The sequence below is a fragment of the Vidua macroura genome, chromosome 2, assembly GCF_024509145.1.
Source record: "Vidua macroura isolate BioBank_ID:100142 chromosome 2, ASM2450914v1, whole genome shotgun sequence".
NCBI lineage: Eukaryota > Metazoa > Chordata > Aves > Passeriformes > Viduidae > Vidua > Vidua macroura.
The window spans coordinates 79,860,313-79,873,696 of NC_071572.1; the positions used below are offsets into that span (position 1 = coordinate 79,860,313).

The 13,384-nt window shown below is 39.4% G+C and overlaps 1 protein-coding gene across 2 annotated transcripts in view; it reads left to right on the forward strand.

Annotated features, from left to right (window-relative positions):
* Positions 1–13,384, forward strand: part of DLG2 (discs large MAGUK scaffold protein 2) — a 985,470-nt gene that overhangs the window by 891,647 nt on the left and 80,439 nt on the right. For both annotated transcript variants that reach the window (XM_053971598.1, XM_053971597.1), the window contains one exon: positions 3,428–3,542. In XM_053971598.1, the coding sequence (XP_053827573.1) occupies positions 3,428–3,542 (115 nt within the window). The remainder of the gene's footprint in view (positions 1–3,427; positions 3,543–13,384) is intronic.

Here is a 13,384-nt window from a genome sequence, read left to right on the forward strand (position 1 = left end):
GTTGTTAAATCATTACTACATCAGGCAACAGGTAGGCACTTTGCAGATGGAGTGTAGTAAATTAAGTTTCGCTAATGAAGCATTCCAGTAGCAACATATTCTTTGTTCTCCCTTTCTTCAAAGAGCATGAAGTTAGTCAGTGGGCTTTTACTGTATATTTTGTTAGTATGCTACAACCTCAGTGTCCTTTTAATTGTGTAGGAGCCTTGAAAAGTGTGTTATTTAGATTCAGTGCTGAATTTGAAGGAAGCATGAAGTGTTTTTCTGGACTTTAGCACTGTCCTTTTTCACACCTAACAAATGCAAAGCTATTAGGAGACAGCTCTCCTGGAATGACCCAACGTACAAAGAAGTGTTAAGAAAAAAGGACTCTTTCCCAGTAGGCAGAACTATCACAGCAGTTCTGATGGCAGAGCATTACTGTTTCTTTTTCTGTTCACATTTCAAATGCATCTGTCACTGTAGTATCTAGGAATCAGTAGGAGAACTAGGAGGACTGAGATTAAAGAAACTGATCTGAGCTGAGTTAAATACTGCCTGCATTGATGGTCATACAATTTTTGGCCCAGGTATTTGCCAGGAAGAAGGGACAAGGGTACATTTCAGTATTTTTTACAAAAAAAAATGTGAAGAAGGTACAGTAGGAAAATCTAGTCACATAAATTTGGGTTTTTTTCAAATTATCTGTGTATTTAAATCCATAGCTAAAAACATCTCAAGAAACAAAATAACAGAATATCATTAGTACTTCAGTAATTTTTGGTACCAAGCAGGGAGGAGGACCTTGAACCTTGAGCTTCCATCACACACTTATTAGACAATTTTTAATACATCTTGTGGTTCCAAGAGATCTCCCAGAAGGAGAGAGATTCTTGAACTCATAATAAGTTTACAGACAGTTAAAATTGGTTAAATTACTAGTGTGCAAGTCAGAACACAAGTGATATCATCATCTGACCAAGCTGTAGTCATTTGAGTATCTGATGTTCAAGTTGCAAATAGCTGGATACTGTGCTAGAGAAAATCAGATTTTCAGTCCTCTCTTCTCACTCTCCAGATTGGTGTCTAAATCTGGGAGTTACTCCCACACCTTACATACAGAGTCAGCCTGGGATGGGGATGCTTATTAAAGGGAAAGTTGCTCTGCTGTAGATCATTCATATCCTCAGTGCTGCCCATATGTAAAATGTTAAAGAAGCTGAATTGCACTGTATGTTTACTGTCTTCTTCAGTGTATCCACCATAAATGAAAGAGAGCTAGTAACAAGCCTTAGAATTGTAATATTCTGTTTATTTGTGTAGGACTGATACTGTATGAGGAAGAGAAATGCAAGCCTTGGTCCTCAAGATCCCCTTTCCTATTTGCCAAGAAGAAATGTTAGATTTGTTTTAATGAAATATAAGCTAAACAAAGCTTTGCTCAGAAGATGATTATTTACTAAATAAATTCTAAAGCAGGAGATTAGAACAAACATGACTCACATAGAGCAAACTTAAATCCTAGACTGGGATAAACACTTCAAAACTAAACTCCACTTCAGAAAAAAACAACATGAGTTTGTAGGAGTCTTAGTTCCACTGAGAATTTGTGCTTTTAAATCTCTCAGAAGCTTAAAGATGTACTCTAGGTGAAAGAAATGAGCAAGAAACAAGCTACCGAATAAATCTAAAATACCGTCTGCATGTAGGAGTTTCTCTTCTCCTGACACACAGAATTTCAGTTGCAGTCAGTGAAGTCATAGGTATGTGGGAAGACTGAAGAGTCGTATACCACAGCAGTGGTTCCCAACTGACGAGCAAAGTAGCCACTGTCTCTTAACAGACTGAGTAGGTAATTGCAAGGAAGCTCAGTGGAAAGGGAGGCAAAATGTGTCAAGAGAGAAGGAGGGGAAAAAACCCAAACACAAAACCCCAAATCGAAGCATTCTGCTAAGCCAGCTTGAAGGTGGCTAGTGTCTATGCAAAATGTGGGATCTTGGAAAGGTCAGGTGTTATTATCCAATGAAAATGTGGAGTGCATGCTTTGTTGCAAAGCATCTAGACATTCTGGGAACGGAGCCAGTAGGAACAGCAAATGATCAAACAAAAATAATGCTAAGTTCTAGGAGAAAAATGTGAATGTTGCTGTCTTACAGCATTTTCACGTAGCTCAGACAGCAACAAACAAGATGCAGAGCAATGGGTTATAAATGCACTGTAAAGATTTATTTGTTTAAGCTGGGAGGTGGTGGAATCTGGCAGAATGTACCTCCATCCTTTGAGGGAGGAAACCTTGTGTGCTGGTTTCACTTCTGCTTTAGCCCTTCTGTGGGGAAAGGGACCCTTCTTTTGAAGGCATCGGTGAAATAAAGCATTGAGGTGCAGGGAACATCATCTTCTCTTTGCTGGCATCAGTCTGCAATATCTTACTCTTTAAAGTGTCACTGACTCACTGAAATGTATTTTGTACACCCCCTCAGCTTAGTCTTATAGCTCACATCAGTAGATTTCCTGGGTTTAGGTTGAATTACAGCTCTCTGGGTTTCTAGAGGTTGTAATTTTCAAGGAATTAGAGCTTGTCTCCTAAACATCAACCTTTCTTCTTGCAAACCAAACCTCAGCCCATTGGGTCACACAATGAGCAAGGGGAGCATGGCAGCTCCCAATGGAGAGACCATTGATGAGGCTGTGTCCTGTCAGAGAGGAGTCTCACCAAATGATATGGCTCCAGCTGATCCCATGCTGCTGGGCAGCAGGTCACATTTTGCAGAGCCCCCAGTAGAGCTATGGGTGTGAACAAGGTGGAGGGGGGAGCAGTTATGTACCATTGTTATACAGCTTAGGTTCGGTGTTTCTGGGGTCACCCACCCGAAGACTGAGATAATAGCTCCTCCTATTTAAAAGAAACAGGGCCCAAGACTCAGTGAGCAGTGTAAAAAAGGTGGCTGATTGCTCATACAATGATTTTCCAGCTGCTTTGGGCATAATTGGACATGGAAATATCTCCTTCATTTTGATGGGATTATACAGTAATTGCTTGACTCGTTAATAACTTCAGTGCACTGTCCCACTGACCTTAACAAGGTATCACATTGTTTGGAAGGAGGAAAGATACAATGGAAAACTGCTTTCAACATCCTTTCCACAGACTGGAAGATATTTGTTAACACACTTTAAACCTCCTTTCCTTTCCTGAAACTGCAGGGCCCTAGGTCTAGATATCTGATTCCTCACCTAGCCAGTGTTGAAATGTTCCAGGTACCACAATAAAAAGGGCATATATTTACCTAAGGTAATACATTAATTCAAGGTTCTATTAGACCTCAATTTTCAAGACATGCCTTATACTCATTAATTTAATGTTAATTTGCATTTAGCAGCCCTAATGATTATATAGGTCAAGAAAACTAAAATATCTTTATTCTCTGGGGTTTTCTTATCTCCTTAGAGTACGCTCGATTTGAGGCAAAAATCCATGACCTGCGTGAGCAGATGATGAATCACAGCATGAGTTCTGGGTCTGGCTCCCTGAGGACTAATCAGAAGAGGTCACTGTATGTCAGGTAAGCAGGAAGAGCCTTCTCCTGGGAGTATGTCGGCAGCTACTTTGTCTGTGCCTGATGTGTGTTGTTGGTTTAGCACGGTGGGAAAGAAGTCTGAGGAACTGCCTTGAAATGAACTGAGAAATGCATCCATCTTACAAGCACAGCATCATTAATGAGAAAATTGGATAAAAGCCCTATTTGCCCTATTTGACCATTTCAAGTAATGTGCAAAGAGCACATTTATTAAAAAAAATCACTTTTATAGTGATTTGGGTTTATGAGATGAACATTTCTTAGCTCTGTCAATATCTGAGATGGATAATGTGGAGTAATGACACAATGTGTTTCTGTGTGAGGTCTTGCCCAGACATGGAACGAGTGTTCTCAGGAAGAGCAACTTTTTGCCAAAACCTTTTCCTTGCAAAACACAAACACTTATATGCTATTCTAAATGCCTGGCAGTCTGCTACTATCCACTCACATACGTTTACTCTTCTATCAGTCTATGCTGCAAAGAATTCGCCATCAGCGTAGCAAGATCAAATGTGCAGAGGAGATGGTAAACAAGCTGCTATCCATAGCTTAAATGGGGTGGTGAATAACAAAGGAATTACCTTTGTCACTTATTGGGAGCAGTGGTTGTAGTTTCACCTTGACTGTACGAGTCTGTTGCCAGACTGGGTGTTGCCCAATTGCCCCAGCAAAATTCTTGCTGTCACTCTCCCCTTTTGAGACTCATGGAGACTATGGCACTCTATCAAGTATTTTAATAATCTTAATAATTATGCTTCTCTAGGCTTTCATTTTCATTCTCCCCTTTGTCCCCTCTATCCTCCCCATGCTCAGCATATAATTTGAAATTCCTGACAATCATGAAGTAGAGGGAAGCAATTTGTCAGCCTCTAGGCAGTGATAATTATTCACAGGGGAGCTAATTCAGGTGATAACATTGCAGAGATCCAATTAAGGCTAAATTCTACATTTTGTCATTATGCTCTCAGCGTGAAGGAGTAAGGTAGCAGAGAAGGAAGGGAAAACTTTAATGCCAGCATGAAGGGTCTTCTTCTAATGGGCAATGACCACATGAAGCACTAATTGGTACTGCTGTCAGAAAGAGCAATGACTGAAGAGAGATGGATCACTCTTACCAATGATGTTACTCTTGGGCAAGGTTAGATTAGAAGTGTTGAGGTTTTCAAGGCATCTCTAACCTTCTCTGACCTGAAGCAGTTTTTTCCAGACCAGATTGACTTTGTTGTCAAGAGCTTTGGTCAGTTCCCTGAATTTGCATTTTATGAAAATCTACAATTGTGTGTGTAAGGATGGATAGATCCAAGCTTCCTTTCTTGAGATAAGCCAGGAACCCAAAATGTAGGGACTAATAGTGTGAGAAGCCCAAGCCAGCAACTGCAGGTTAATTGAGTTGTACACATAAAGGGCTGACACCAGGGTCCTGAGCACCTTACTGCAGTTTGAACAGCAACAAAGCTTGATGCCCCCTGTATGAACATTGACCTGGGAAGCTCTGCTGAGAACTGAGGCTTATTAACTTGCACTCTGAGCCAAGCTGAGATATCTGTGCTGCATCTGGACTAGCCTAGCTCTTCTGTACAGTATTGGTCTGTGTGCACTGATGAGCCCGGTTTTCTGCTAGTTCATGAATTCTGGCTGTGATCTGTCTCACTAAGCTGCTATGCCCTGGTGCTTCACTGCAGGAGCCTTTGATGTCTTAGCTGCTTATCTAAATGGCACTTCCCAAACCACAAATGCAAAACCTGTTCTTTTATTCCACATCCATTCCAACAAATGCCACAAACCTCTGAAGCAGAAAGCCACAAAAGCCTCAGTCACTTTTGTTAGTGTTTACTTTTTTCTCTCAAACACACACAATTGGCTGTGTCCATGTCTGAGAAGCCTGTTTGAGAGGCTCTGTATCTCACTATTACCAGAACGTGTTTGTGGTGCAGTAGCACCTGCAGCCTTGTGCCTGTCACTGTCAGTTTAATTCACACACACTAATTACAAAGGTAGCTTATGTCTATGTTAGGCACTCAGGAAAAATAAGTGTGGGCTCAGAAATGTACTTGTTTTCAGAGATGAAAATTTTCTCTTTATGAGCACTCTTTACAGGCAGGGCCCATGTAAAGAGCTAAAATCTAGCATTTGGTTTCTATTCTTACAATTCAGGACATTTCTGTTTCAATGGATTATTTTAGTCAGCATGTGCAAGAGCGCTACAGGCAAATGACCATATGTTGTTGTAAATCTCTAGCTGTAATGCCAAGTTTATGATTCAAGTTTGCTGTTTTCCTTTCTTTGGGATGTAGTGATTTTGCTGTCCTTCACTGTGTATGGCAAGCATGGTTATTTTTTTACCAGAAAGCTGAATTGAAGCAAATCACTATATTCTAGGCAACACAAGGAAATAAATTAAGATCTAGATAGGTTGTAATAGTTGAAAATAAGTGTCATTACCTGCTCATAGAAAAGCCAACAAAAGAGGGTGAGAAAAAGTAAAGCTACAGTTATGCCAATGGATGTGGAGTTTATTTGATGCAGGGTTCTTTTCTTTACCTTACAGTCTGTGATTTCCCCATCCAGCCCCTACTAAAAAAGCATAGCACTGAGATATGTGAAATAAGCTATATTCAATTAAGTGAGACAAAATGTAATATAGGATTAAAGGGTTGAATGTAGGTGGCTAAAGCAGGTGGCTAAAAGCAATTAAAAGTCTCACTTCAGGAGTCTAAACAACACAGGAAGGAAATCAAGAATTGCTTGTTCAGAGAAATTGTGTGGCTCTTTGACATGATCTTTTTTTCTCTGCATACTCTGGTGTTTCAGATTTGTATTAATTTTGTCTTTCTTTATCCCAGTCTGTCTGACACCTCCTGGAATATTTCCCATGAATTTATTGAATTCTTTTTTTCAGTACTACCTGTTGCTTTTTTATCGCAGACCCTGTATCTCTGTTTGGGATGTCATCAGAAAGTCCACAACACTAAAGGAGAGGATAGAGCAGTAGGAAATGCTCTTGGGAGCTCCTTTTGTGAGCTCACAACTTCTTTGTCACTAAATGTGTTGAGGAAAAGAAATACAGAAAGAAATGCAGAAAGTGAGAGAATGGAAAGGAAACATAGAAAATGTTGTTCATGCTTTATTTGGTGGTGAAAGTGAAAGAATTTTAGTTGAATTCACTAACTGCAATGATAGGCTAAAGAAGTTTACTGTTATCATTTTTAAGTCATTGGAATTCAGTCATCAACTCATGATCAACAAGGAGAATAAGCAAGCCCATCAACAGATAAACGTTGTGCTATATACATGCATAGCAGGCTCTTATGCAAATTCATTACTTCCTTTTTGTGTTTTTAGCTCAAGGTTTTAAAATCTTTTCCTGTAAGATTATAAATTTGTTTGTCTTGAAATAAATACATTCTTTGCTTTTTCCTTCTAGATCCATATCAGTAGTCAGATTTCTAGGTTACATATGGTTACTGTTGCTACTCCTAGGAAATGCCAGATCATGTTATTTAACTCACAGGCTATGGAACTTGACAGCCTTTTGAAGAGTTAAAGAGTTAAGCATCAGAGAAGTACAGTCCTTTAAAATTTTGGTGCATTGAAGTCACTGAAATTTTAACTTCCAAACTTTGGCAGAAACAGACCTTAAGCAGTTTTCCTGTTATTTTGCGAGATTAGTCCTGAGCTTAAAGTACTTGTGTTAGATTTCTGAGGCTAAGAGTAGACGCTTCAGTAATTGCTGCTACACATGCAAAGAAAAGGTTTTCAGGAATCATCTTGCACCCAAAACTGCCGTCTTAGTGTCTGGTTTTCATTTACAGATGAAAAGTAGTGAGATACGCTTAGCATAAACAGTCACTGCACCATTTAAGCTTTTTTCAAACTAGACAACTTCTGAAATAATGTTTATATTTTAAAATTCCAGTTGTCTAAAGCCACAACCAGGCACTCCAGATACTGGAGGTGTATCGGTCCACAAAAATAACTCTAAAGTTTCACACCCCCCAACCCTTTCACTGCCATTTCTCTGTTTAAAATCTGTTCAGTACTGTCAGTGACCAAACATGATTTCACCTCATCAGGGCTCCTTGTTGCCATGTATGAAGGGTTGAGTTTACTGAAATGCAGCTGTTTCAGCCTCTGCACTACTTTCAAATATATCAGTACAAGGTGAATGGTACAGTTGGCTGTAAAGGTGGGGATGGAATTATTGCTAAGCATTTCATAGCTGTGGTATATATGGGCCATACAAACATGTAGTATTATGTGTTAAAAATGTGTGTGTTCTGGTTCATTTCGTATTGAGCCATGAGGAAGAATCTGGAGATTTGCCATGACAACTTAGCTCAGCAAAAGGGAAGTCAAAGCTGAGGTACTTTGGGTGGTTTACTCTCATTGTCAGCACAATGGATTCTCTATTCAGCATTAGACACCTATACACAAATTTCCTGAACTTAGAAATTAGTTTGTTGCCATATCACAGAATCACAGATGGTTTGGGTTAGAAGAGACCTTAAAGATCATCTGGTTTCAAACTCCTGCCATGGGCAGGGATATCTTCCACTAGTGAGACTTTGATTTTCAACAGATCAGAGAAATTCTCAGTTTTGAAGTTTTCAGAGCTCCAATTGAAATTCATTTGAGGCAGTTTGTGAAGATTGAGTCTGATATCCAGGGCTTTTTCAATGCAATGTCTGTTACAACCGTTTTCAGTTTCCCTGTCTTCTTTGAGACAGTGAACCCCCTCAGGCAAGTGAACATCAGGTCAAGGCTGCATGGGCAGAATTCTCCTGTGAATCTGCACAGCTGGTTGCAATGCAATCTGAAATCTACCTGAGAAATGCAATTCTTGGAGACACCATGGTAGTGAAACCTGAACACATGATAAGATCAGACTGGGTGATGGAAAGCTCTAGTATGTAGGTCTGGAAGAGATATATGTAATGAAGAGATAATTGCACTGGTGTTTTCAGAAGGGGGTACTGAGGAAACCAGAGGGAGGTATGAAATGGCCATGATTAAGGAGGAGAGAGAATATTTTTTTGCAAGATGTATGTGTATGTATATATATATATAAAGAAAATCCAAAGAGATATGTTAGTGTTAATTGCATGCTATAGCTACATACACATTGCAAAATCTTCACTTAAGCAAGTTGCCTGGTATCTCTCTTGAGTCGATGGAGTGCACTTGGCACTTTCAGAGTACAATTCATATCATCCAGAAGTAGACATCTAAAATTGCTCAGGCGAATCATGCCCTAAAAATGTCTCTTTCTCACAGTTGAGTGGAAGGAGCCTCAGGTGATTAGCTGAGATGTAAACATCAATATTAGAGACACATCATGTTGTGTGACCTGAATCCCATGCACACTCAAAATCTTTCTCTTTTGCTCTCTCACAAACACATGTGTGTGTTCATATGCATATCTAGGAGCTATAAAACCAAGCTTCTGACTGTTGTCTATGCATTCTTCTGTAACATAGGTTGGAAACACCAACAGTCTTGTTTAATTGGGCTGGTTTTTTGCCCGTATTCTTATTCCCCAGGATTCCTTCTGAATTCATTTGTCACTTCAGTTAGCACTACTGAGGATCCACATACACTCAGTACATGGTCATCAAGCTGGATGAGTTTATGACTCCAGCATCTGGGAGCATCCAAACTGCAGTTTCTTTCAGGTTTCGCAGCACTGAAGATCAGTACAGATTTCTGAAGAGCAAATGTGAGTGAGCTTGGCACCTAGACATTATTTTTTTGTTTTAATGAGGAAATAGCTTACATAGCCATGCCTGTACTTTAATGGCATTATAGGACCATTAGAATTCTTTTTACTGAACAGTAAGTGGAGGAAAATGGAATTTTAGTACAGTTTTTTCACTTACCTCAGATTCCTGGGCAATTGAAACATTCAAATTGTGGCACAGAATGGAAACATGCATTCAGAAAATGTGTCTGAATAAATAAATGGCATAATGCAGATAAGTTTGGAAATGGCCAGATAGGTACACACAAAAACTAAATTTATGAAATGACTTATTGGACTTGAAGTTCCTTTTCAGACTGGAATTGTTGGAATGTCACTCATTTCACATGTCCTGGTGAAGTAAGAGCTTCTGAATATTCAATTACTACTTTTTAATGGTTCGTTCTCTGAACATAACAATCTTTTGTACATCCTCCTGGCACAAATATTCTCCCTGCCTTCAGTGAGAGCTGCTCAGATTCAGAACCAAGAAATAGTTTAAATCTTATTTTTCAAAGCAAGGAGGGTCACTCTGCATGTTTTAGAGACCTTTTCTCTAGGGAGACATTCAAGAGCTGAACCGTATCCCTGAGTAACTGTTCACCCAGGTCTTCATTAATTATCAGAAACACTGAGGAATTGAGGAGGATGAGGAATATGCTGGAACACAAGAATCTCCTAATACAATGGGAAGTAGTTTTTATTTATTGCATTGAATTTCATGTCTAGAGGAAAAGTACCTGGCTTGCAGAACGTATGGTTGTCTGTAAAATGAAAAAGGAAGATGAAACAATTCTTGTCTTTGACAAAGCAAATCTAATATCTTCTTACAAAATTCAACCTGTTTATATGCTTAGAGGCATTTGCAAAAATTACCATGTTCATCATTCTGCTGCTAAGAGCAGAGCAAATGAGAAATTAAAAATGTCAATTGAAAATTGAAGAACAGAGAATATCTGGAGAAAAACTGTTTTGTTGAGATATTTTTTTAAGTGGACTCTCGCTGTCAGTGGGAGCTGTGAGAATTTCACACTTATTTATATTATGTTTGTGAAATTTTCACAGGTCCTTAACTGAAGTGTCCTAAGACTCACAGTGCTGGTGCCACTCTCAGCTGGTGCCAGCTGAAAGATGCATGTGAGGATTATTAATCTTGGACTACTTTCAATTCAAAGGCCTTCAGGTTTATAGTTCAGTTGCAGTCCAGTGCTAAAAAACCGCCCTAAAATGTAATGCTGTAAATACAACAATATGTCTCACCAATACCCTAGGACTGTGAAATTCAATATATTTGATATATAGTCAGTTGAAACTGTTAGCCATTAAGCTTTTCTAACAGTTACTTCATTTCTTACTTATCTGCTACTTTTTTGCAGTGTTGATACTAATGAACAGTTAAGGAAAAATGATGTTTGTTTGCAATTCTTCATAACATTTCACAGACAAAGACGAAGCAGTTAATGGAGAGTGAAAACTGAACATGTAAACACATCAGTCAAACAGTCTCATCTCTGCCTCTGACACCAGCTCTTTCCTTCACATCTTCATGTTTATCATATCTGCTGCTCTTAGGTACCGGGTGTGTAATGAGTTCAGCCCATCCCTCCCAGAGATGCAGCGCGATGCATCATTAGCTGCAGCATGAACCAACAGCCTAGCAAGCCTTTTATCAATGGGTGTTTCCCCAGCTGTGTCAAAAAGGGGCAAAAAGTAGATTTATTTCTATGTGGTTGCCGCTTCGCAAATCATTGACTACTTTGTGTTCAAAATTATGAGCCATCGTACACAGTACTGAGCACCTGGAAGGACTGAGCCCTGTGTGAAACAAGCACAGCCTCCAGGAATCTGAGATAACACATCCTGCCTAAAGTTTAGAACAGAAAACAGCAGCTTGCAGAATATCAAAGCTATTCTTGCCTAAGTCATATTATCTTTATATTTTGAGTAAAACTTGTTGTATTTTAAATAACTGGGTGAGCCGGGGAATCATGTCCTCAGTGCAGCATTATTAATGCCTGGTGTGAAACAACTTTTCTATTAGCAACTTCAGTAGGAATAAGTAGTACACACTTGTGGCCATTTTCCATATTGTTCTGTTTCATAAGTTATTAAAATAATGGCCCAGAACAGGTAATGTGCTTGACATGATGTCTGCTCTACAGAAGCAGCACACCTTTTTCTTTTCTTAGGAGATGCCTTAATAGCTTTTCATTGCACATATATTGTGCTTTTCTGTTCCCTAGAGGGACTGCCTGTTTTCTGCTTCGGAGAGTAGAAAGTGTCAGCTAAAATAATATCCAAGCCAGAAGATGATGAGGTTGAATATCTTGGCCTCATGTGGGAATAGGATTTGTCTGAAATTTTTATAACCAAGATAGACACGGTTTCAGCCTCATTTCTAAGCAGAAACTCTGAACATGATCTACTAGTGAAGGGGAGGGGGACGTGAAAGTGAAGATAAACTGTCTGTGGCTTAAAATGGCTGAAAGTGAATCAGCAAAACATGCATTTAAGCTGTGTCTGTTCCCTGTGAAATAGCAGTCTTATCCAACAAATAGTTGCTTATGATGTTTCCATGTCAACAGCTATAATAGGACACCATCAGTTTGTGCAGCTCTCAACTGGAAAAGTATAAGACAGTAGATTAGACCATGAACATAGAGACAAAGGCCTATTCAAATAAAAGCTTGTGTGGATACAGTCTAAGTTGGAAATTTAAATACGTGCATTTGCACACAGCACAGTGGCCAATGTGAGAGAAAGAAGATGCTTGGCCCTATTGAAGAGTTTTCTACCTGAAATCTATACAGAAAGTCATAAAGCCACTACAGGACAGGCTCTCCAAATCAGCTGTGTTGAAACAAAGCTGAGAACAGTGTGAAACAGGACATAACACTTCCGAAAAGGGTAGTGGGAATTTGCAAAGTTCCTTCCAATAAAGAATAAAGACAAATTAGGAGGATCTTCAGTTTCACTGCAAGGAAATCCATCTCCTGGGAGGGAGCCCAGCCAAGTTAAATGATGAGGCTAAGTGGGACCAGTCATCTTTGCTGACCCTTTTACTTCTCATTAGAAATAGAAATTACTGTAATAATGCTATGGTGAGCCTAGAAGGATCTGGGGAATTGCCTACCTGAATTGGGGCTCATGAGGAGCTCCTCAGAAATTGAATTTAGTTATTCCCTGCCACCCCACTCTTGTAATAGGAAAAAAGTACTAATCAGGTCCTCCCAGGCTTCACTGACATGCAATTGAGTAAACCCTGGTTTAGATGCAGCTACTTTACTATTTCTGCTGTGAGTGGTGCCTGTGTAGTGCTGGTCAATACTTGAAGCTGGTGTCCAAGGAGAGCCAGCTCAGCCTGCCAGCCCCAGCAGGTCTTGCACTGCTTACCCTGTCTTACCTTGCACTGTGTCTGTCCCTCTTGTATACCAGTCTTGACAAGCAGGATTTGATCCTCTCTGAATGTGCCTCATGTTCAGAACAAATGGAGTAAAAAATTATTTTAGAGATTAGCATATCCCTCTCTGTGTCTATATATATATATATATATGTGTGTGTACATCTGCATTCTGCCATGTCTCCAACTCCATCTCTCTTGTGAGGACTCTAATTATGTCTGGCTCATTCTTCTCTTAAAACTCCTTACTCTAATTGCTTTATCTACTAATGTAGCAGATAAACAAAGACCGTCAGAGTTATCTGGTATGTTCCTCACCAAACAAGAATTATAATAATGAAACATTCACTCACTTTCCATAGATTGTACTTCTTACACTTTTTAATTGACCATGAAGGCAACCACATTCCTTCACTCAATATATTGGGCTGATGCAATTATCGAAACACCTGCTTAGCACAGCATATCTACTTGTACACAAACCCCTGCTTACAAAAAAGGCAGGAAAAAGAAAGCTTACAGAAAAAGACTCATTGCTATTTCTGCTCCTACATCTTCTTTCTAGCTGTTTAAAAGGGTCCTGGCATAGAGGGCAGCAGCTGAAAGCTTTGGGAAAAAAATAGGGCAGAAAAAGTTACTTAACAATGTAAAAGGCTTTGGGTTTTTTATAACTTTGTATTTCTAACCACT